The sequence below is a fragment of the Psittacula echo genome, assembly GCF_963264785.1.
Source record: "Psittacula echo genome assembly, chromosome: 15".
NCBI classification, from domain to species: Eukaryota; Metazoa; Chordata; class Aves; order Psittaciformes; family Psittacidae; genus Psittacula; species Psittacula echo.
The window spans coordinates 4,864,032-4,888,349 of NC_137751.1; the positions used below are offsets into that span (position 1 = coordinate 4,864,032).

Below are 24,318 nucleotides of genomic sequence, written 5' to 3' on the forward strand. Positions count from 1 at the left end.
GTGCTTCCTTGGGTGGTGCTGGGATGGGTGAAACTGCAACCTGCCTCGTTCTGTATCTTACCCTCACAGCTCGCAGCACCCCAGCATAGATCCTCATGCTGGTGACCTTTCCTGCGGCTCGTCTCTAAGAACAGCCAATAGAGCCTCTGAGCCCAGGCTGACTGATTTAGCCTGGTTCTCCCTCCCCCTGGAGGACAAACCCCTGCTCTGATGATAGTCTCAGCCTGTGCCTACCCTTCGTTGTGCTTCATTCCATGGGATTTTGATCACATATTTGAAACTAAAAACCCCCAAACCCACTCAAGCCCAGCCTTCCCATGGCACAGAGATTTCTGCATTGCAAATGCTCCAGTGCAAACTCTCCCATGGCCTATTTTAGGTTTCTTGCCAGTGCCAGCACTGGCTGCAGGCATTGCAGACTGTGGAGGCTTTGGCATTAGTTGCAGTGGAAGGAAATAAGGGTTTTTTAGGACAGAAAAGGAAAACTCTTCCCTCCTTCCCTGAGCTGTGCCACGCAAGGAAACCCCAAATGGCATCAGCCCTTGCTTCAATTTCCTGCATTTATTCTTTTATTCCTTATATTATTCATAGAATCCTACAATGGTTTGAGTTGGAAGAGACCTTAAAGCTCATCCAGCTCCAGCCCCCTGCCATAGGCATGGACACCTTCCAGTAGAGCAGCTTGCTTCAAGGCTCATCCAACCTGGCCTTGAACACTGCCAGGGATGGGGCAGCCACAGCTTCTCTGGGCACCCTGTGCCAGCGCCTCAGCACCCTCACAGGGAAGAGCTTCTGCCTAAGAGCTCATCTCAGTCTCCCCTCTGGCAGGTTAAACCCATGTTTTTCTATGCTGGATAGCCCCATGCAGCCCCAGCTCTTCTTCCAGAATTTGGGGTGAGCCCCAGATTGGCACTCCCCGACATGGCTCTCCTGCCCCATGGTCTCTGTGCGGTGGGGGCAGTGCCCCGCCATGCCCCATTCAGCTCCCTTGCCCCACTGCAGGGATGCCCCATACAGCTCAGGGGTCACTGTGGCAGGAAGATACTTGCTGCTGCTTTCCTGGGTACCCCATGGTTCATTGTTTCTTTCTAAATTCAGAAACCAATGTACTGCCATTGGTTTCTTCTGCCTGCCTCTTGTACCTCTTTGCCACTTGTCACATCCCCAACACTGCCTCCCCCAGGGCCGGGTGCAGCAGCAGCAGTCAGTTTGAGCCCCATGTGTTCTGGGTGACAGAAGTCACTGGGACTTGCTGTTTCAGCTCTACCACAGGCTTGGCAGGAAGGAAAAGCATCTGCTCTATTACATCGAAGGGGAAGAGGGTACAACAGATAGTCTGGGGCATCCAGAAGTCTTGGGGAGCAACCACTACTTCTTGCTTTTCTTCTTGCTTTCGATCAACTGCAGCCCTTGCTTCTTGATGTCTTCTCGGGTGGGGACAAGGCCACTCTCTTTGTCAGCAAAATCAAAATGATCTGGAGGAGAGAGCGGAGAGGAGCAGGCTGGGGAGGGTCTGTGGGGCTGCCTCTGCTGTGCCTGTGGCCCCCAGGAAGAGCCGGCACATTCTGGAGGGCTGCTGGCATCCTGGAGAGCCCTCACGACAGGCACTGCTGACTGGCTCTCTCACAGCAGCAGCTCAGGGGGACCTGCAGGACCTGCTGTGGCCTGTCTCCAACCCTGCTGGGGCTTCCCATAAAGGTCTGGAGCTATGGGGTGGTGGGTACAGCTCTTGTTTTGTTAAGAAAAGGTGGAGAGGTGCCAGAAGCTCATTGTCTCCTCCAAAAGCTCCCATAGGAGGAGGCCACTGGCAGAGCCAAGCAGTGGTTATTCTTCACAGCCAATTAATTTTGAAGATGAGGGTCTCCCTGCTTGCCCCACAGCATCCCTCCTTGTTCCTGTGGTGGCTCTATGCTCTCCAACCCACCATCTGCCTTCAGTCTCCCACATCCACAGCTAAAATCACCATGCTCAAAGCGCTGGAGACAGCCGAGGTCAGCCTCAAGGGCTGGAGCAACTCCTGGGTTTGGGTCTGCTGGGACAGTGGGAGATGGGCAAGGACACCCAGAAATCCCAGGAGGCAGGGGCTGGGGCAGTTGCTGTGGGATGTGTCCCTTTTCCTACCTTGGACCCTCATGCACATGTCCTCCAAGGGAACCTTCTGGTTCTGTGGATCATTCGTGAGGGTTTTCTCCAGCAGCTGTGTGACCTTCACAACAGTCTGTGAAAGAGACGCTGCGTTCAAAGCTGAAGGGGAGGCGGGTGTTACAACCAAAGGGGTGCCCAACCTCCATGTGCCCCTGGCAGGGAACACCCCACGGAGCCCAGTGCCACCTGGGCCTGAGCTGCTCCGTGCCTCTTCCCTTGAGCACCTCCATCCTCCAGCTGGGAGGATGGCTTGGGATGGGCCCCAGGAAAGCCTGTGTGGGTTCCCAAAGACCGTAGCAGGGATGGAGCCCCTGTGCACCTCATCACGCTCGCTGTGGCTGGAGGGGGGCAGGTCAGCCACCCGCTGCACCAGGTACTGCAGCTTCTGCTCACACTGCTGGAGCTTCTCGTCCACTCCCGTGGCCTTGAGAGAATGCTCCTGGAGTCAGAGAGAGAACAGCCTTGGTGGGGAAAACGAGCCCCTTGGGGTGATGGTTGCTGCCCCAAGTGTCACCCCACGGCGCCGTTGCACCACCAAGCAGAGCCTGGGCTGTGCTCAGCCCAGCATTGTGCGGGTACCTGGCCAGGCACGGTGATGCCCTGCAGGCGGACGAAGAGGTTGTCAAGTCCGTTTTCAAACTCCAGCAGCGTCTCCTGGTTCCTCAGCAGCTGGACTCGCCTCTGTTCCAGCCGAGCCTCTTCCCACTGCAGCCTGGTCCTCAGCTCCTCCTCCAGAGCCCTGGAGCCAACCACGCTCACATCCATACAACTGCACAGGGGTGCAGACACCCCAAACCTGTTGCAAAAGCTGCTGCCCAGGTTCTCCCCTGCCTCCAAGCGCAGAGCAGAGATGCTGCCTGCAACTCAACCCCATGCTGCTGCTGGTCCCACTTCCCATGCCAGGCGAGGAACAAGGGTCCTCCTGCTGCCAGTGCAGGAGCTTTGGGTGCTCTGCCAGCACCGGAGCTGGGGCAGCACTCTGCTCAGAAACCCTCCCAGTGCAGGAGAGGTGGCCAGCTGCAGGGTGACAATGGAAGGGATGCCCTGTTGGGACATCTGCCGTGCCCATGGCCCCCTGCCCCCAAGGGTGGTGGCCCCTTTGGCATGGCTATCCGCAGGCCAGCAGCAGCACCTGGTTGTGTGTGGGGGCTGGCGAAACTTCAGCTCATCCAGCTTCATCTCCAGCTCCTTCAGCGTCTTCTTCAGCTCCTGCTTCTTCTCCTTGCACCCTGTGAGGTACTGTTCGAGTTCCACCAGGGACTTCTGCTGTGCCAGGAGCCTGCCGGGGATGTCCTGGCCGGGGGAGAGCACAAGGACTCAGCCCAGGGCACTCCTGCAGGGTACAGGATCTGGGCTGTGGTCCTGGGGAAGTTTCTGCACCAGGAGCCACTGCAAGCTCGTGTCATGGAGCAAAGCAGTTCCATCCCTGCCCGTACAAGAGGGGCTCTGGGGGCTCTGGGGACAGGGGAGAGCAGATAACCCTGCAATGGAACAAGGTGAGCAGACAGGGCTCAGCTCCCTGGGGCTGGAGCAGCCCCGCGTTGTACCAGAGATGGCTTTTCACCTCACCCAGAGGCAGGAGCACTGCACCGCAGCCTTGGCCTTCTCCATCTTCTCCATCAGCCAGGCCTCACGCTGCAGCCGGGACTTGGTGGCCTCCAGTTTGCCAGCTGGGGTGGAAAGGTAGTGGCAGGGAAGGATGCCTGCGGCTGAGACTGCATCCCCCCCTGCACTCTGACAGGCACTCACCCATCAGTGGGTCCTCTGCGGGCAGGCTCAGGAAGTCCCTGGCGAGGTCATGCCTGGCTTGCTGCAAGGATGTTCATTGTCACCCCCGAGCTGCTGGTGAAGCATGAAATCGGACTCTACAACTCAAAGAGAGTTATAAAGTAGGTATGTTTATTACAGGCCTGGGTGCAAGGGGGTTCGCTCCTCCTAACTTGCACACCGAGGGGTTAAGCAAGCAGATATTTATTACACACAGTCATGCATATTCAAAATAGGTTCCCAAGAGAGTGGCGGGGATATTACAATTAGTTTAGGTACTCATTATCGTAAGACTCCTTCCTTTTGGCACTTGCGCGCTGCTCTCCGATGGTCGTGGGCAGGGGTCTTCAAGATGAAGCAAGCAGTCTTCCTCACGGTGCACTTTTCACTTCTGGCACAGTTGGATGCCCCAGTAATCACAAAACTAGCTGAAACCAGCCATATCTGTAAGTTTCTGATAGCTGGCAAAGGTTTAGAACAGTGTGACCTTCATACAAAATTTTTGGCAAGCAAAATAGGATGGGCAGAAAAGGAGCATCCTAAACTAGCAGATATTCAGGAGTCACTGTCTCCAAACTAACTGATAATTAGAAGGATGGTAAGAAATAATTCACTCATTAGAAGGATGGAAAGAAATAATTCACTCTTGTTAGTAAGACTACTAAATTCTGTTACCACACCACAGACTTACAACACAAACATTGGTCTCTATCTTAGACCTAAGTTAAATTAAAAGTATCTTACCCCTATGTTTTCCAGGCACTTGCTTTCCTTATATCACTGGCACCCTGGGGGAGCTGGCCCTGCAGCCCCTCACCCATGGGAGGCTGGGCACTCATGCCCGCCCTAGGCCTGCAACCCTGCCTGTGTCAGGTCCCCCCAGCTCACCGCTTTCAGAAGCCTTTCTTTTGGTTCCTTGAGCCAGCGTCTGTCTATGGGCACTTTCTGAGCAGCCAGGGTGCGGAGCCTGAGCTCTCTCTCTGCAAGGAACTGGGTTTCCATCCTGTCCATGTCGTTCTGGAGCAGAGTAGAAAAGAAGTGGCTCCCAAAGCTACAATGGACCTCTGGGAGCTTCTAACCCTGGCATGGCCAGCATCAAAAATGCCACCCCCTACCCTGTGCAAACAGCCTGGGAAGGAAACTGAGCAAGGACAGCTAGAGAATGGAGCACGCCACCTTCCCCATGGCCAGCGCTTCAGCAGCTGTCCCCAGCTCAGAGCAGCGTGGCCAAGAGCCAGACACAGGAGGAGCTAAGGAGGCATCTGGGTGCCGTGGGGAAGCCAAGCTCAGTCTTGCTTTTTCTTGAAGGAAGACTCAGCAGCCTGGACACCTGGTGCCACCTGTGGGCTCTGGAGGGAAGGAAGGCGGCCTGAGATGCCCTGGACCATCTCACCTTGGTTACCCGAGCAGCTCTGAGACCATCCGAGGCCATGAGCTCCATGTCTTCCACCTCCCCATGCTGCAGCTGGGCCGTCTCACTCAGGAGGTCCAGGTGCAGAGGCAGGTGGGCCAGCTCCTGGGGCACAGGGAGCCACAGCCCACTGAGTCCCAGGGGTGCCCTGTGCTGGGCCAGCAGATGGAGGGGAGCAGGAGGACCTCCTGCAGGAGGGTGTCCCACCAGCACAGCCCCTTGGGCACTTCAGTGCCTTTGCAGGGGGTGCGGGCGAGACAATGGCACAGTGAGGATGAGCTCACCTTCCTCAGGGCATCCCGCACCAGCAGGTACAGGGCAGTCACCTTCTGCCCAGCACGGACTTTGGTTTGCATCTTCTCAATGTTGTTCTCCAGTGTACGAACCACCTGGGGCAGAGATGGTTGGGGACAAGGTTTGACCCCATGTACTGAGACCAGCGGCCACCCAGCGGTGACCACCCCCAAGGGTGCTGCCACCCCAGGAAGGGGCCCTGGCACCTGTGCCTGGTGCTGCTTCTCATGCATCTGGGCATCCATCTGCAGCTGCTGCAGGCGCCTCCGCAGCTGCTCCTGGGCCCGGCTCCGCTGCTTCACCTCATACAGCAGCATGTTGCATGTGTTCACCCGGTCATAGATTTCAGCCCGAAGCTTCTCCTGGGCCACCTGGATGGGATGTGAGCATTTGGCAGGCTGGAGGCAGGGCTCGCTGGGCAGCCACGGGAGAAGGGGTCCTGCCTGGAAAACTCTTTGCCAAGATAGAGCTGGGGATGCTGGCACATGGTCCTTCCCTTGGCAGGGCAGGAGCTCTGCTGGGGCAAAGGACCTGCTCAGGGAGCTCATGGAGGACACTGATGGGTCCTGCAGTGCAAAGGGTCCCACCGGAGCACTCATGACCACCCCGTCTCTCACTGCACCAGCCCTGTGGGGCTGTCCTGGTGCTGGCACCAGGTCCCTGTTGCCTACAACCCCTTCTTCTGAGCATTCCCTGAGCCTCAGCCCCCTGCGAGCAGCCTGGGGCCACTGGACCCTGCTATTACCTCCAACGTCTTACTGGCCAAAGCGATGCCCAAGGGCTGCTGCGCTCCGCAAGCCTCAGAGATGGTGAGCTCATGCTGTGGGCACAAGGGCAAAGAGCACATCATTGCCAGCCTGGGGATGGTCCCAGCCACCTGCTGCCCTGCACTTCCTGCTCCTGGAGAGGACCACTGGAGAAGCTAGCTCTGCAGGTCCAGCAGAGTCACAGTCACAGAGGCAGCAAATGGGACCTGCTGGTACCTTCCGGACAAGGCCCAGGCCATGGATATCCTCCTGCACCGCCTCTCGCAGCTGGGGCAGCAGCTCTCGGTTCTGATTGAACTTTTCTTCCTGTGACTTGGTGTAAAACTTCCTTGCTTGCCCTGCAGGACATTGAGGTGCTATTGGTACCATGCAGGGTGACGTGGGGATTAAGAGCCCCCCACCTGCCCAGGGCCGGACCATAACGCAAAGCCGAAGTGGCAGCACCTTGCAAGGCGATGCTAGCACACAGCTCATGGACGTGCTCACTGAGGTTTCTCTTCTGGCCCTTCATGGTGCTGGCACTCCTGCCATGGCTTTTCAGCCCTACTGTGCACGTAGCAGCCATTGCAGTTCCACTGCCCAGTGCAGCAGTAGCTGAGTTGCTACCACAGCGATGGAGCTGAGCTCCCTGCACCCCAGGAAACCGTTCCTGGAGCACCTTCAATACCGCACGCTGCCTACCTCTTGCTTGGCCACTGCCCTCCACAGCTCCTACCTCTCTGCTGCAGGGAACAGGTTCATTAATCACCAATTCCTGAGCTATCTGGGGCAGCCCAAGGCAGTGGGGCATCCCTCCAAGCCCCACCAGAAACAAGGCAAGCACGACTGCAGGGAAAAAACTTGGACGTCCACCCAAACACACCAATGGCACCCTTCAGGAAGCTGTCACATTATTTCCAATAGCAAGAGCAACCTGTTGCTGCCTAGACATGTCCCTTTGGAAATGTCAGTTACTTAGGCAGGAAACAGCCATGCAGGGAGTTACACTCCTGCTGACATGAGCAAGAACCAAACAGCTCTCAAGACTGACGTTTATTTTGATGCTCACCATATGCTCTTGCTCAGCTACAAACATGACAAGAAATGCAAGCACATACAGTTGTTTGTTGGTCAATACCATCAAGCTCCCGCTACCAGAGAGTTGCAGAAAAAGACTTTTAGGGAAATGGCCTTCCCAGCACCAAGCTTCTACATCAGCTGAGATCAAGTTTCTGGACCACGGGATCTTTAACCTGCAGCCATCCTGTTGTGCTCTCAGGGTTGGACACTGAAAACAAAGAAATACAGAATTGTCAAATACCCTCTGAGGCTCTTACTCAGCATCTCCTTTGCAGATTTAGAAATGGCATGGTAGTGCTAATAGCCAGTGACAAGCTAAATACCCACATGATCATCTCCAGTGCTTCATCAAGCCTGCATGAAGAGATGGCCATTTGAAAGACAAGCAGTTAAGGGTTTGGATACTCAAGGAATCTCCCCAGTCTGGCCATGCTTGTAGAGATCTTTAAGTTGAGGCCGTGTTCACCTGGCAAATACAGGAATTACGCCTCTAAACTTTCTTAGGCAAAATTGAAACACATAGATGACCTTGCGGGCAAGAGAAAGCATTTTAAATGGCATAAAGCAGTTCATGAATCTCCATTTCACTGTCCCTGTCCTGGGTTCAGAAGTAGCAGTCATTTTTCTCCTTCTTAGTAGCTGGTGCAGTGCTGCGTTTTTGACTTTCAGCCTGGGAACAGTGCTGATTACACCGATGTTTTTAGTTGTTGTTCAGTAATGTTTACTCTGACCAAGGACTTTCGGAGTCTCAGGTTCTGCCAGGGAGGAGGGGAAGCCAGGAGGAAGCAGAGACAGGACACCTGGCCCAAACTAGCCAAAGATGTATTCCATACCACAGCACGTCATGCCCAGGGTATAAACAGAGTGCAGTTACCCGGAAGGGTTAGATCACTGCTCAGATTGGGCTGGGTATCAGTCAGTGGGTGGTGAGAGGTTGGTTGTATTCTCTCCCTTTGTTATTTCCCTTATCATTATTATTATTGGTGGTAGCAGTAGTGGTTTGTGTTATATCTTAGTTACTGGACTGCTCTTGTCTCAACCCGTGGGAGATACATTATTTTGATTCTTCTCCCTATCCCTCTGGGAGCAGGGGGGAAAAAGGTGGGGAGTAAGCAAGAAGATGCGTGGTTCTGGATTGCCGACTGGGCTTAAACTACGACAGTTCTTTTTGGTGCCCAATGTGGGGCACGAAGGGTTGAGATAATGATAGACATAACTGGAGTGTGTCTAATCATATTTGTGATAAGCATTCATTGTTTTGGATTAGTAGTCACTCATCACAATGCTGATTTATTGACTCTCAAAGTTGTTGCTCTTGATCTCGGAGTTTTGGCGTGTCGTGCCTTACTTAGAGCCGGTATTTGCTGTGTTAGTGTTTATCGGCTGGGGCCCTTGGCCTAAGGTTCTTGTTTCACTGTACTTTATGGAAATGACTTGTAATACAATAGAATCATTGATCATGAAACTGATCTGGCTTATGTTCCCAGTGTTGTCACCACCTCTATACTTTATATAATATACAATATACAATATATACTATATAACATATAATATATAATAGAAGTGTTTAGCAATTACACATCTGTTTTTCCTCCTCAGGTGGTCAACCTGTGAAGGAGACATACCTTTACCTTCCCAGCCACCCCACCAGACTGTTTACAGCAGCATTTGAGAGTTACAAAGGTTTTGAATTATCTTTAGGTAACCTTGAGACCTGCCTGCTGATTGTGATGGGGATCAGCATGTTGGCATGCATACAGAGTGTGTTTTACCCATGACCATTTTGTCTGGTCTCGAGAGGTAAGCAGAGTCGGGTTCGGGCCTTGCCTGGGGTTAGACGATGATATAGGAGGACCAAGAGTTTTTCCCTGAGGCTGAGCAATCATGAGTGGCGGGGAGTGTAGGATAGTACGGGCAAGTACCTAGGCCAGTGCACCCCTCCAGTGCTTTGGAACTTCACCACTGAACAAGTGCAAAATCCAGAAAAATTAGTAAAATACTTAAATGAGGTGTGTTGTCATTCTGGTCATACCAGAGAGGGACAAATCATGGCAATGTGCTGGGGCTTGGCCTATGCTTACAGAGCCCTGTTCAACACTATCCAGCAGCTTCAAAGGGAAAATAATGTCCCTGGATCTGGTGGCAAAGCAACAGACAACGCAGCTACTCCAACTCCAAATACAGCAGCTACACCAGTCCTAGTGACAAGTACAGTAGTTACTCAAACTCTGACTACAACAGATAACACAGCTACTCCAACTCCAAGTACAGTAACTGCATCAACCCCAGAGACAAGTATAGCAGCTACTCAAACTCCAATCACAACAGATAGCACAACTAACCCAATTCCAAGCACAGCAGCTACACCAACCACAACAAGAAGTACAGCAGCTACCCAAACCCCGACAACAGATACTGCAGCCAATCCAAACACAGTGACAATCACTACAGCTAAACAAGAGGACCAATTCGTGCTGATATCTGTTGGCCCTGTATGCAAGGGGAAAAGCAAAAAAGAGGCAAGAAAGATGAAGCAAGATGAAGAAACAATGCAATTACTACCCCGGACAGCATCTGATCAGGGTTATTAGTACGTGAATCAGAGGAAGAAGAAGAAGAGGTGACTTCTCCACCCCGGACCTCAACAAAGCTATGGAATATGCAAAAAGATTTTACCTGTCGACCAGGGGAGCACATCATCACCTGGATGCTCCGATGCTGTTACAATGGGGCCAATGGTCACAAACTAGAAGGTAGGGAAGCCAAGGAGCTGGGATCACTTGCTAGGGAAGGCAGAATTCACAAAGCAATTGCAAAACAGAAACAGTGCCCCAGCCTTTGGAGGCAGTTCTTGGCAGCTGTGAAAGAAAGGTCTCCGTGCAAGGATGATGTTATGAGTTGTTCGGCCAAGTGGACTACTCTAGAGAAAGGCATTCAGTCTCTGAGGGAATCAGCCATTGTAGAGACGATCTATCACAGGCCGGATGCTGGGAAAGGACCCATAGATTCAGATGAAGTGGAATGTACATGACCCATATGGCAGAAATTTGCACGGAATGCATTGTCATCATATGCCCACTCATTGGCAGCAGCAACCTGGAATGACATAGCACCAACAACAGTGGATGAAATGATTCATAAACTCCAAGAGTTCAAAGACAATCTCACTCCTTCCATCATTTCAGCTGTGGAACTCAGGACCTCAAGCAATTGAGAGATGATCTATCTGATTTATCCAGCTCCTCACATGTACCAACACACGTCTCAGCTATTAATAAAAGGAATCCTACTGCTCGAAGAGGCCCACCAGCAGTTTTATGAACTGTATCTTCAGCTGTTTGAGCAGAGGCCAAGCATTCGTGCTCTACTCATTCTGCTGCAGGACAACTGGGAGCTTGTACCAGAGAGGTTGCAGGCAACTGGACTTTTAGGTGGGAAAGTGAGCAGCAACAGCAATGCGGGTGGCACTGCTGCAGAGCTCACAGTTTGCAGAAGAGGCCCAGCAGCAACTTTCTGTCCTGGCTCTTTGGCTGTGGAAGCAGAAGTCTTAACATTGGTACTCTGCTCACTCTGCTGAAGGACAGCCGGGTGTGGGCGCTGGCAAAGTTGCATGCAATTGGACTTTTAGGTGGGAAAGCAAGGAGAGACATTGGGTGGTGGCACCGTTGCAGCCCTCACTGTCTGCAGAAGAAGCCCAGCAGCAGCTTTCTGTCCTGGCTCTTCGGCTGTGGGAGCAGAGGCCAAACATTCCTGCTCTACTGACTCTGCTGCATGATGGGCGGTAGTAGGCACAGGAGAGGTTGGACTCAAATGGCCCTTTGGGTTTTAGAGCAGGCTCCTGAAGTCCATGCTTTGTGATCCTTGCTGTGGAACAACAGGGAGTGGGAGCCAGAGAGGTTCCAAACACATGAACATTTTCACTGGGAAGTGAGAAGCGACAGCAATGGCAGGTGGCACTGTTGCGGAATTCAGCTTGTGCAGAAGATGCCCAGCAACGACCTTCAGTCCTGACTCTTGTCTTGGTTTAATCCCAGCTGGCAACCCAGAACCATGCAACAGCTAACTCACTCTCCTGCTTCTTCCCACCGGCTCCCTGAGGGATAGGGTGGAGAATCAAAAGAATGTAACTCCCAGGGGTTGAGGTAAGAACAGTTCAGTAACTAAGGTATAACACAAACCAATACTGCTACCACCAATAATAATAATGATAAGGGAAATAACAAAGGGAGAGAATACAGCCACTCACCACCTGCCGACTGATAACCAGCCTGACCTGAGCAGTGATCTAACCCTTCTGGGTAATTGCACCCAGTTTATATCCTGGACATGACGTGCTGTGGTATGGAATACCTCTTTGGCTAGTTTGGGTCAGGTGTCCTGTATCTGCTTTCTTCTGGCTTCCCCTCTTCCCTGGCAGAGCCTGAGTCTCAGAAAGTCCTTGGTCAGAGTAAACATTACTGAACAACAACTAAAAACATCGGCGTTACCAGTGCTGCTCCCAGGCTGAAAGTCAAAAACATAGCACTGCACCAGCTACTAAGAAGGAGAAAACTGACTGCTACTGCTGAACCCAGGACAGTATCCACCCCTTATTCCATACCATTCACATCATGCTCAGATCTCACTTTTTTCAATATACCATCACTCTTATCTCATATATATACACATACATACACACACACAAAGAGAGAGAGAGATCATTCCTTACTGCATGGACCAATCCCTATAAAGCTACTGAGTCCATTCGGTCCATGATGGCAGGCTCCCATCTCCTGTAACTGTCTTTCAGAGAAGGAGAGGCTGTGTGCGGTGTTGGATTGCTGCTTGCTGATGATACTGCAGCACTTGTCAGGTTTCATCAAAGTTCATTCTTTGTTGGGATGATGATCGGAGGGAAGTCAGGGCCAATCACTGGTGACCTGAAGACATCTAATTGGTGGGCTATAAAAGTATTACATAGCAGGCAACAGCATACAATTGAGTTCATCGGCTGTTTTCCTCTAAAATCAAATCCCTTTGAGGCTTCTCCATTTTCCCGCATTACCCACCAGGTATATCCGGATCCCTGAGCAAAAGCAATCCCACGAGTGGGTTTGCCTTTACCTAAAGCAGGAATAACCCAGACTGTCTTCCCCAGCAGATTCTTCATGTGCACTACAGGAACTTTGTCTCCCTCTACAATATGTAAATGGTCTGGGCCAGCCCTGTTGGCAGATCCTCTGGTGTTGACCAACCAGATGGCCTTTGGCAAGTGTGTATCCCAGTGCTTAAAATTTTCCCCACCCATTGCTCTCAGTGTAGTTTTTAACAGCCCATTGTACCGTTTGATTTTCCCAGAGGCTGGTGCATGGTAAGGGATGCGATATACCCACTCAATGCCATGCTCTTTGGCCCAAGTGTCTATAAGGTTATTCTGGAAATGAGTCCCATTGTCTGATTCAATTCTCTCTGGGGTGCCATGTCGCCACAAAATCTGGTTCTCAAGGCCCAGGATAGTGTTCCGGGCAGTGGCATGGGGCACAGCGTATGTTCCCAGCCATCCGGTGGTTGCTTCCACCACGGTAAGCTCATGGCGCTTGCCGTGGCGGGTTGGTGGGAGTGTGATATAATCAATCTGCCAGGCCTCCCCATATTTATACTTCAGCCATCGTCCTCCATACCAAAGAGGCTTTAACCGTTGGGCTTGTTTAATTGCAGCACATGTTTCACACTCATGAATAACCTGGGCAATAGTGTCCATTGTTAAGTCCACCCCTCGATCACGGGCCCATCTGTATGTTGCATCTCTGCCCTGATGACCTGAAGTGTTATGGGCCCATCGGGCCAAAAATAATTCACCTTTATGTTGCCAATCTAAGTCCATCTGAGCCACTTCAATCTTAGCAGCTTCATCCACTTGTTGGTTGTTCTGGTGTTCCTCAGTGGCCCGACTCTTGGCTACATGGGCGTCTACATGGCGTACCTTCACCACCAGGTTCTGCACCCGGGCAGCGATATCTTGCCACAGTGCAGCAGCCCAGATGGGTTTACCTCTGCGTTGCCAGTTGCTCTGCTTCCATTGCTGCAACCACCCCCACAGGGCATTTGTCACCATCCGTGAGTCAGTATAGAGAGAAAGTACTGGCCACTTTTCTCGTTCAGCAATGCCCAGGGCCAGCTGGATGGCTTTCACCTCGGCAAACTGACTCGATTCACCTTCTCCTGCAGCAGTTTCTGCAACTTGTCGTTGAGGACTCCACACAGCTGCCTTCCATCTCCGATGCTTTCCCACAATACGGCAGGTCCCATCAGTAAACAAGGCATACTGCTTTTCACTTTCTGACAGTTTATTATATGGTGGGGCCTCTTCAGCACGCATCACCTCCTCCTCTGGTGACATTCCAAAATCTTTGCCCTCTGGCCAGTCCATGATGACTTCCAGAATGCCTGGACGACTGGGATTTCCTATTCGAGCTCGTTGTGTAATTAGTGCAGCCCATTTACTCCATGTAGCATCAGTTGCATGATGTGCAGAGGAGACCCTGCCTTTGAACATCCAGCCCAGCACGGGCAACCTGGGTGCCAGGAGGAGCTGTGCTTCAGTGCCAATCACCTCCGAAGCAGCTCGAACCCCTTCATAGGCTGCCAGTATCTCTTTTTCAGTTGGGGTATAGCTGGCCTCAGATCCTTTGTATCCCCGACTCCAAAAGCCAAGGGGTCGACCTCGAGTCTCCACTGGAGCTTTCTGCCAGAGGCTCCAGGTAGGACCATTCTGTCCAGCTGCGGTGTACAGTACATTTTTTATATCTGGCCCAGTTTGGACTGGTTCAAGGGCTACTGCATGAACTATCTCACGTTTAATTTGCTCAAAGGCTTGTTGTTGCTCAGGGCCCCATTTAAAATCGTTCTTCTTCCAGGTCACATGATAGAGAGGGCTAAAGGGCTTACAATCAAACTGTAATTTGGGATGTGCATTCTCCAGAACCTCTCTAATTGTCATCACATTGGTGACTTACATCTTGTTGACAGGGATTAGTCTTTATCACGGGAGCTGAAGTAAAATCAGCTCTTCCATTCCATCTGGGAACCTGCTCACCAGAGACTGAAGCCGCAGCTTTCATGGGATGATCATCCTTGACTCTTGTTCTCTTCAATTCATGCACCCATTCCTCCAAAGCTGAGGTAAGTTTTCTATCCCACCTCGTCATGTCTTCTCCGTGATCCCGCAGGTAAAACCATAGAGTGGCCCACGGTGTATACCTTCCATATCTTCTCTCTTGAGCAGTAGGACACCTTTTGTTAATATCTGAGACGTGTATAAGTGGGGAGCTGGATAAATCAGATAGATCGTCTCTCAATTGTCTGAGGTCCTGGGACAGTTTTTCCAAAGCTGAAATGATGTAAGGAGTGAGATTGTCTTCAAACTCTCGGAGTTCACGAATCATTTCATCCACTCTTGCTGGTTCTATGTCATTCCAGGTTACTGTTGCCAATGAGTGGGCATACGATGACGGTGCATTCTGTGTAAATTTCTGCCACATGGGTCGTGTACATTCAACTTCATCTGGATCTATGGGTACATCCCCATTATTTGGCTTGATGTGATAGATCGTCTCTACAATGGCTGATTCCCTCTGAGACTGAATGCCTTTCTCTAGAGTAGTCCATTTGGCCGAACGACTCATAACATCGTCCTTGCACGGAAACCTTTCTTTCTTTCACAGCTGCCAAGAGCTGCCTTCAAAGGCTGGGGCACTGTTTCTCTTTTGCAATTGCTTTGTCAGTTCTGCCTTCACTAGCAAGTGATCCTAGTTGCTTGGCTTCTGTACCTTCTAATTCGTGACCATCGGCCCCATTGTCCCAGCATCGGAGCTGGTGTAGCTGCTGTATTTGGAGCTATTTGTATTTGTATTTGGAGTAGCTGCGCTGCCATCAGATCCAGGGACATTATTTTCCCTTTGAAGCTGCTGGATAGTGTTGAACAGGGCTCTGTAAGCATAGGCCAAGCCCCAGCACATTGCCATGATTTGTCCCTCTCTGGTATGACCAGAATGACAACACACCTCATTTAAGTATTTTACTAATTTTTCTGGATTTTGCACTTGTTCAGTGGTGAAGTTCCAAAGCACTGGAGGGGTGCACTGGCCTAGGTACTTGCCCGTACTATCCTACACTCCCCGCCACTCGTGATTGCTCAGCCTCGGGGAAAAACTCTTGGTCCTCCTATATCATTGTCTAACCCCAGGCAAGGCCCAAACCCGACTCTGCTTACCTCTCGAGACCAGACAAAATGGTCATGGGTAAAACACACTCTGTATGCATGCCAACATGCTGATCCCCATCACAATCAGCAGGCAGGTCTCAAGGTTACCTAAAGACAATTCAAAACCTTTGTAACTCTCAAATGCTGCTGTAAACAGTCTGGTGGGGTGGCTGGGAAGGTAAAGGTATGTCTCCTTCACAGGTTGACCACCTGAGGAGGAAAAACAGATGTGTAATTGCTAAACACTTCTATCATATATTATATATCATACAAAGCATAGAGGTGGTGACAACATTGGGAACATAAGCCAGATCAGTTTCATGATCAATGGTTCTATTGTATTACAAGTCATTATCATAAAGTACAATGAAACAAGAACCTTAGGCCAAGGGCCCCAACCGATAAACACTAATGCAGCAAACACCAGCTGTAAGTAAGGTGTGACATGGTGAAACTCTGAGATCAAGAGCAACAACTTAGCCAATAAATCAGCATTGTGATGAGTGACTATTAATCCGAAACAATAAATGCTTATCACAAGTACGATTAGACACACTCTGGTAAGACCTGTTGTTATCTCAGCCCTTCGTGCCCCACGTTGGGCATCAAAAAGAACTGACGTGGTTTAAGCCCAGCCGTAAATCAGACCATGCAGTCTCTGTCTCATTCCCCCGCTTACCTCCCCCGGCTCCCGAAGGGAGGGGGAGGAGAATCCATCATCCTTATCTGCCAATTTACATTCCTTCGACAGATAAAGGTGCAGTGGTCACAGACTGCAAACGTCCAGCTAATGCCTATAGAGCTGAGAACCAACAGCAGAAACCTTCTACACTGCCTGAACAGTAACGAGGGAGCTCGGCAGCAGTGTCTTTAGCATGTCAGTGCACACCACCTTTCCTGCGTAAAGGGTAGAAGCAGGTATCTCAACGTGAGAACACACAGCTACTGCTTCTCCAGAGCAGGAGCAAGAGCAGAAAGAGGCTTCGGCATTCAGACGACAGCTCCATCCACTGCTCACACCGTGGAGGTGCAAGGGCAGAAAGCTGCTGCTGGGATTCACCTGCCCAGAGTGAGCTGTGCTCCAGTGTCAGCAACATGGCAATGGGCACTGCCTTTTCAAGTTCAATCTATCTTCCTACCCTGACTACTTAAGTTCCCTCGCCAGATCCTGGCGCAGTTCTCACAGACCGCAAACATCCAGATAATGCCTATAGAGCAGAGAAGCCACAACAGAAGCCTTCTGCTTGGCCTAAAGAGAAACCAGGGAGCTCTGCAGCAGAGTCACGGCATGTCAGTGCACACCAGCTTTCCTGCGTAAAAGGGCATAAGCACATAACTCAAAATGCGAACACACAGCTTCTGCTTCTCCAGAGCAGGAGCCAGGAGCAGAAAGCTGCTTTGGGCATTCAGCTGACAGTCCATCCACTGCTCCCACTTTGCAGGTGCGAGGGCAGAAAGTTGGTGCTGGGAATCATCTGCACAAAGTGCACAGTGCTCCACTGTCAGCAAGATGGCAATGTTCACTAACTTTTAAAGTTAAGTCCATTTTCTTACACTGCCTATTTACGTTCCCTCGCTAGATCCAGGCGCAATGCTCACAGACTGCAAACTTCCAGCTAAAGCGTATAGAGCACAGAAGCAAGAACAGAAGCCTTGTACTCGGCCTAAACAGCAACCCGGGTGCTCTGCAGCAGTGTCTTCATCATGTCAGTGCACACAAGCTTTCCTGCGTAAAAGGGTATAAGAAAGTATCTCAAAATGCGAGCACTCAGCTTCTGCTTCTCCAGAGCAGGAGCCAGAGAAGAAAGCTGCTACGGGCATTCAGCTGACAGCTCCATCCACTGCTCCCGCCGTGGAAGTGTGAAGGCAGAAAGCGGGTGCTGGGAATCACCTGCGCAGTGTGAGCTGTGCTCCAGTGTCAGCAACATGGCAATGTGCACTACCTTTTAATGTTAAGTCCATCTTCCTACAATGCCTATTTGATGTTCCCTCGCTAGATCCAGGCACAGTGTTCACAGACTGCAAATGTGTAGCTAATGCGTATAGAGCAGAGAACCAGAGGCAGAAAACTTCTACACTGCCTAAACAGGAACCAGGGAGCTCTGCAGCCGTGTCTTCAGCATGTCAGTGCACCCCAGCTTTCCTGCCTAAAGCAACAGAAGAAAGTATCTCAAAGTGTAAACATGGCTTCTGCTTCTCCAGAGCAGGAGCCAGAGCAGAAAGCTGCTTTGGGCATTCAGCTGAGAGCTTCACCCACTGCTCCAACCGTGGAGGTGCGAGGGCAGAAAACTGCTGCTGGGAATCACCTGCCCAGAGTGAGCTGTGCTCCAGTGTCAGCAACATGGCAATGTGCTCTACCTTTTTAATGTTTAGTCCACCTTCCATCCATTCCTCTTTGATGTTCCCTCTCCAGGCGCAGTGCTCACAGACTGCAAAAATTCAGCTAATGCGCATGGAGCAGAGATGCCGTAACAGAAGCTGTTGATCAGTGTCAGGGATGTGACTGGAGGATTAAAGGATTGGTTACAGAATTAAATACTTCCAGTGCAGACATGTTTCCTGGCCCTTGAGGATCAGTTTCTTAGATCTGGAGTATATCTTTGTGTATTGTAAAATGTTATTGTATGCAAATGCAATTAGTCATTCTTTAATTGTGTGACAATGGTAATGACTATGGAAATGATGAAAAGTCATGCTTGGCACGTATTTGATAAGTATATTCTTAATGCATACAGAAGATGTGGTAAGATTAAGCAACAGCTCTCTTGCTTTAGCCAGGTGCAGGACATCCTGTATCTCTTCAGATGGCTTCAATGAAACAAGAGACTGGCTCCAATGTGCCATTAGGGTGGAGAGGATTTCCTGGGACTTCCTCCTACCATGTAGTATTGATGTGTGATGCTTAAGCTGTTTCCCTGGAACAGATAAGACCCAGACTTGAGCAAGGAAGGTCAAAGTGAAATGAAAGCAACAGTGCTCATCTCAAGCTTTGTTCACAGTTCTGCAACAGGAGCATAAGTTGGAATTGGGACGGTTGTTAGGACCTTGCTCCTTTCCCATCTGAAAATCATGCCATGAGGAATAACATACCCCTACAGAATCCCAGAGAATGCCCGCAGCACCTCCAGAGCACCCCATGGACCAAGTCAGAGCTCATGCATCACAATGACCTTGAGGACATGGGGAACTCAGGGGTGGCTGATTCTGGAACTCCCCGTGTTCAGGTGTGTGAGGCCACAGAACCCTACGGAACCCTTCAGCGGAGGCACCGGGAGACGACAGCTGCCCCACGGAACACAAGCTACTGGTGGAGGAGGCAAAAGCAGCTCCTCTGCTGGTTCCCATCTTGGTGTCTTGGTGCCGGTGACGCCTGTGGACACAGGAGCGTGGAACGAGGTGGGTGGCAATGGCGATCTTGGGGTGCTTTAGGAGTTGCCAAGAACACGTCAAGTGACTTCCCCAGAGTGGTTGCTTTGGACTCAGTGTGCAGGCTGTGCTGGCTGCGGTCTGCGGCTGCTGAGGGAACATCCTGGGATCTGCCCTTATTTCTTGTGGGGAGGACAAGGGCCTGTGGGGATGGGACAAGGGGGAACAGCTTTAACCTGACAGAGAAGGGAGACTGAGATGAGATCTTCGAAGTTGTTCCCTGCGAGGGTGGTGGGAGACTGGCACAGATTGCCCAGAGTAGTTGTGGCTGCCCCATGGCTGGCCTTGTTCAAAATACAGTTGAAAATTACCTGCCTGTTTCCTTGGTACATGGTTGAGTTGCTTTGGAGATAAATCTGATTCTACAAATCTAACACCAAAAGGAATTGTTCACCTTCATGTGCAGTAGCCACACAGATCTCTTGCTGTGTCATCTGCACTTATCAGTTGTTGATGAAAGTATCCATGGGCTGGGAAAGAAAAGAGCACAGAAGGGAATTTTTAGTTAATTGTTCTTCCTGGTAAAACCTGTTGGGCTTTAGCATCTTACTGCATATTTTCCATGGTAATTGGAATGTATTTTTGCTATTAAAGGTAATATTTCATTCCCTCCTCCCCTGTGTTCTAGGAGAAACAGCAACAACGGTCTCCTTCAATTCATCCTTCTCACAGGGTGGTGTGGTCACCTCTTGTCTCTGTGCCTCCAAACAGAGTAGTGCTGAATTCAAGTTATAAACTGAGGGAAATGTATGGTTGGTTTACTCTGTTGTTACGAGTTTGTTAAATGTGTTTAAGTCCCATTATCTATATGAGGAGGTTTCTGCAATAACGTAACTTGTCCAGCTGATTTCCATGTTCTAATTTAGAGCAGAATGTTTAACAAGAAACAGAAAAGAATAGAAATGAGTGAAATTATGGTAGGATGTTTTTAAAGCTCCAGAATCATTTTTAAGGACACACAATGGTTCCAAGTGGAAATAGGATTTCATTTCATTTATTTCATTTAATTTTGTTTCATATTAGGAAAATATTCCTCACATTGAGGGTAGTGAGACACTGGCAGGCTCTTGCCCAGAGAAGCTGTGGCTGCCCCATCCCTGGCAGTGTTCAAGGCCAGGTTGGACACAGGGGCTTGGAGCAAGCTGCTCTAGTGGAAGGTGTCCCTGCCCGTGGCAGGGGTTGGAACTGGATGAGCTTTAAGGTCCCTTCCAACCCCAACTCAGTCTGGGATTCCATGATTCTCTGCTGTGCAAATATTGATCACTCTCCACTTCTTGTAGGTGGCCTTGACGCCCTGTTCCATTGCCCAGGTTGAGCTGTGACCCCTCGCATGCTCCACCTTCGGACCAAAGGCACTGAGGAAGAGCAGCCCGTGAGGGACCTCCCCAAGCCGGCTGGGCAGAGGCTGGACCCCCGCGGCGACTTCTGGAGCACCCCTGGGTTCCCAGTGGCCATGGGCAAGATGCTGCCACCAGCACAAAGCTGTGGTGGTCGCTGTGGAGAAGCCCATAGTGACGGGGCCCCCACGGTGAGCGTGGGCTATTTAAGGAGCCAGAGCCCTGCAGGAACCAGTGCAGAGGAGACCCCTCCCTCGGGAGGCTGCATCTCCCGTGGCTGCCCTGCGCATCCAGGTACGTGTTCCTTGACTTTGCAATCCTGTTTTAGTGTTGCCTTGAAACACATGGTGGGTGCGTGCTCTAAAGGGAGGAGAAGCTGTCAGGAGATGTGCTGGTGCCATCCCAGCTGTAGGAGCAGGGGATGGGTGAGGAGGAGGCGCTGGGCTTGTTCCTGTGCTTGGAGCTGAGCTCTGCCTGCAGAGGTGCTGGGGGTGAAGCAGGAGCTTTCTGTGTGCAGGAGCTGCTGGTGTCAGAGGTGCTGAGAGGGTGTCAGGGCAGGAGAACTTCTCCCTCCCTGTCAGAGCCCATGAGAGTGCGAGGGTCACCCCAGCTGCCATGACCTTCCTCTTATTTTCATTCCCCCCTGGGCAGAAGATTGAGCTCATCCCCAGCATCCTCACAGGCAAGATTTAGGGGGATGCCCCCAGCTGCACCCCCAAAACCTGGCAGGGTCCCCCCATATCTCCAGTTCCTGCCTCCCCAATGATCTGTGGGATGGTCTTTGGTGGCTGTAGCCCCTATTTGAGGGCTCCATTGGTCCCCGAAATTACTGTGCCCCCTGCAGAGCTTGGAGACATTCCCATGAACCTCCAAATCCTCCCAAACCTCCAGTTCCCTTCTGAACCCCAAATCCCCCCCTTTTACTGCCATGGGCCAGCAGAGGCACTGAATGTCAGGGTACCCTGGGACACATGTAACCCCTAGTTTTGGGACAGTGTTGGTTCCTCAAATCCCTGCACCACCTCGGAGAGTTTTGGGAATCTCCCCCCAACGCTCAAATCCCCTTTGAACCTCCAAACTCTTCCCCTCAACACCCTAGGGGAACGTTGCTCATGCAAGAGTGACTCAGGGTGCCCTGGGACCCAGGTCCCCCCCGTTTTCAGCACATGGGAGCTCCCCCAATATAATGTGCCTCCTACAGTGAGTTTTGGGGAACCCCCTCTGAACCTCAAAATGTTCCTTGAACCCCCAAATCCCCCTGAACACCCAAATTCCTCCCATTTATGGCCATGGGGCTCCTTAGGGCATCCAATGAGATTCAGCTGCTCTGGTATTGATGGACCCCCATTTTCGGGAGACAGGGAGTCCCCCAATCAACTGAGCCACCCCGAGGAGTGTTTGGGACCAGCCTGAATCCCCAAAATCCTCCCAGGAACCCCCAAAACCCCCCATACCCAAAGCCCACAGCTCCGAGGCCACCCCGGCTCAGCACAGTGACACAGACCTGATAAAAAAGGGGTGTCCCAAAAAGTCGGGTCGCCCCAGAGTCTCCCAAGATGCTCTGGGACCCCAAATCCACTGGCGGGACCCCAACATTGCTTTGGGTTTAGTAGTGAATTCAGGGGGCCAGAGAGTTCTGGACCCCCAAAAGGGGCTCCCAAATAAAGGGACACTCCAAAATCATGCTGCCCCCCTAAGGGCCCTGGAGGCACCCAAAGCAATCTTAGTACATCCCAAAATCCTGGGGTACCCCAAATCTCCCTGAAGCAGCACAAGAGCAGGCAGGATCCCCAAGTGGGGGGCCTGGGGAAGCCCAAAAGTCACTCACACCCTTCATTCACCCTGGGCCCCCACAGATGAACCCAAGGACCCAAAGTCCAGGAGAGGCCCCACCAAACACCCCGCCCCCAACTGGGGGTACCCCAAAAAAGCTGCTTCCCCCCTCCAATGCCACCCAGCCCCAAATTTTTCTTTGTTGCCCCCAAACCACACCCCATGGGGCACCCCAACTCTCCCCCTCTCTGGTATCAGGGAGTTGGGGGGGGGAAGCCCCAGAGTGGGGGTTGTCTAATTTGGGATGTCCCACCAAAAGACCAAGGAGGTCTGGTGGGGGATGAGCAGAAGCACCTGTGGCAGCGACTAGGAGCACTGGGAGGGACTGGGAAGGACTGAGAGGGACTGGTAGCACCTGCAGCAGGTAATGGGAGCACTGGGGGGAATCGGGAGTCGAGCACAGCTGCAAGCGGGACGACCTGCAGCAGGGACCGGGAGCACTGGGATATTGAAACCCCAGCAGTATCTGGGGCCATAGTGGCCTATATTGGTCTGTACTGGTGCAAACTGGTCCGTACTGCTCCATACTGGGATGTGTGAATTTGCAGATGACACCAAATCGGGTGGGAGCATTGATGTGCTGGAGGGTAGGAAGCTCTGCAGAGGGATCTGGACAGGCTGGATCCATAGGGAGTGGCCAATGGGATGAGGATCAGGAAGGAAAAGTGCTGGGTCCTGCACTTGGGCAGCAACAAACCCCTGCATCGCTCCAGGCCTGGGGAGGAGCAGCTGGAAACTGCTCATGGGAAAGGAGCTGATGGATCTGAACATGAGCAGCTTGTGCCCAGGCAGCCAGGAAGCCCCCAGCATCCTGGCCTGTATCAGAACCGGTGCGGCAGCAGGGCCAGGGCAGTGGTTGTGCCCCTGCGCTGGGCACTGGTGAGGCTGCACCTCGAATCCTGTGTTCAGTGCTGGGCCCCTCACTACAAGAGAGACATTGAGGGGCTGGAGCAGGGCCAGAGAAGGGCACCGGAGCTGGTGCAGGGCCTGGAGCACAGTGTGATGGGGAAGGGCTGAGGGACCTGGGGGGTTCAGTCTGGAGAAGAGAAGGCTCAGGGGGGACCTGATGGCTCCCTACAAGTGCCTGAGAGGAGGATGGAGCCAGGAGGGGCTGGGCTCTGCTCCCAAGGAACAAGGGATGGGACAAGAGGAACCGGCCTCAAGCTGCACCAGGGCAGGTTTAGATGGAGCTGAGGAACAATTCCTGCCCCAAAGGGTGCTCAGGCATTGGAACAGGCTGCCCAGGGCAGGGCTGCAGGCACCGTCCCTGCAAGGGTTCACAGCCCAGGGAGACGAGGCCTCAGTGCCATGGGTTAGTGGTGGCCTTGGCAGTGCTGGGGTAAGGGTTGGACTGGAAGATCTTAAAGGTCTTTTCCAACCTGGTTGATTCTATGATTCTTTGATCCTTTCTGCTGAGGCACTGGTGAACCAGGTATTTTCTGTTGGTGCTCCCTCGGTGAGGGGAGGTGCTTCTAAACCTGGTGAGGGTTTGAAAGGTTCTTGTAACACTGATGGCTCTGCATTTACAGGCATCTGCAGTAGTCTGGAAACTTCAGTCTGTCCTTCAGGTAATTTCAGTTCCTCTGCAACCCCTGGCAGGTAGGCATGCCATTTTCTGCCAGTGGGTTTGTGCAACTCCATCCTGAGGAGCAGCTCCCTCTGGGATACTGTCAAGTCAATCGAATGGATTGAATGAATGGATTGTACTGGTTGCTCTTGATCAATGTTCTCAGTTTGTTTTACTGCTGGGACTAAAGGCAAGAGTCCCTCTTCCCAATCAGAATATCTCAGTTCAGTGTCTTTTAAAGAGGCGACTTGAACATTAGAGTTCTTTTTGGTTCATCAGGGCCAGTTTGAATAGGTCACAGGAAGAGCCATGACCAGCAAAACCCCATTCTACTATGAGAGGGTGGTGGGGGTGTACAGGCCCAATTGACTGGTATAGTTTTAATTCCTGTATTAGGTATCTCCTGTTTCCTCATGCTCTGGATTCCATTCCCATGGTTTTCCCTTTCATAACAGTGAGTACAGTGGGTG

The 24,318-nt window shown here is 51.7% G+C and overlaps 1 protein-coding gene across 1 annotated transcript; it reads right to left on the minus strand.

Annotated features, from left to right (window-relative positions):
* Positions 1-1,368: 1,368 nt before the first annotated feature.
* Positions 1,369-14,963, minus strand: LOC308227583 (coiled-coil domain-containing protein 183-like; the record flags this gene model as incomplete). The annotated part of the gene is made up of 17 exons (XM_080630267.1): positions 1,369-1,475; positions 2,122-2,218; positions 2,438-2,584; positions 2,725-2,914; positions 3,278-3,438; positions 3,715-3,815; positions 3,895-3,955; positions 4,801-4,929; positions 5,306-5,428; positions 5,608-5,712; positions 5,824-5,988; positions 6,363-6,437; positions 6,601-6,722; positions 9,216-9,270; positions 10,471-10,539; positions 11,512-11,536; positions 14,623-14,963. The coding sequence occupies 17 exons, from the start codon at positions 14,961-14,963 to the stop codon at positions 1,369-1,371; spliced, it is 2,073 nt and encodes a 690-aa protein (XP_080486393.1).
* Between the last annotated feature and the right edge of the window lie 9,355 nt (positions 14,964-24,318).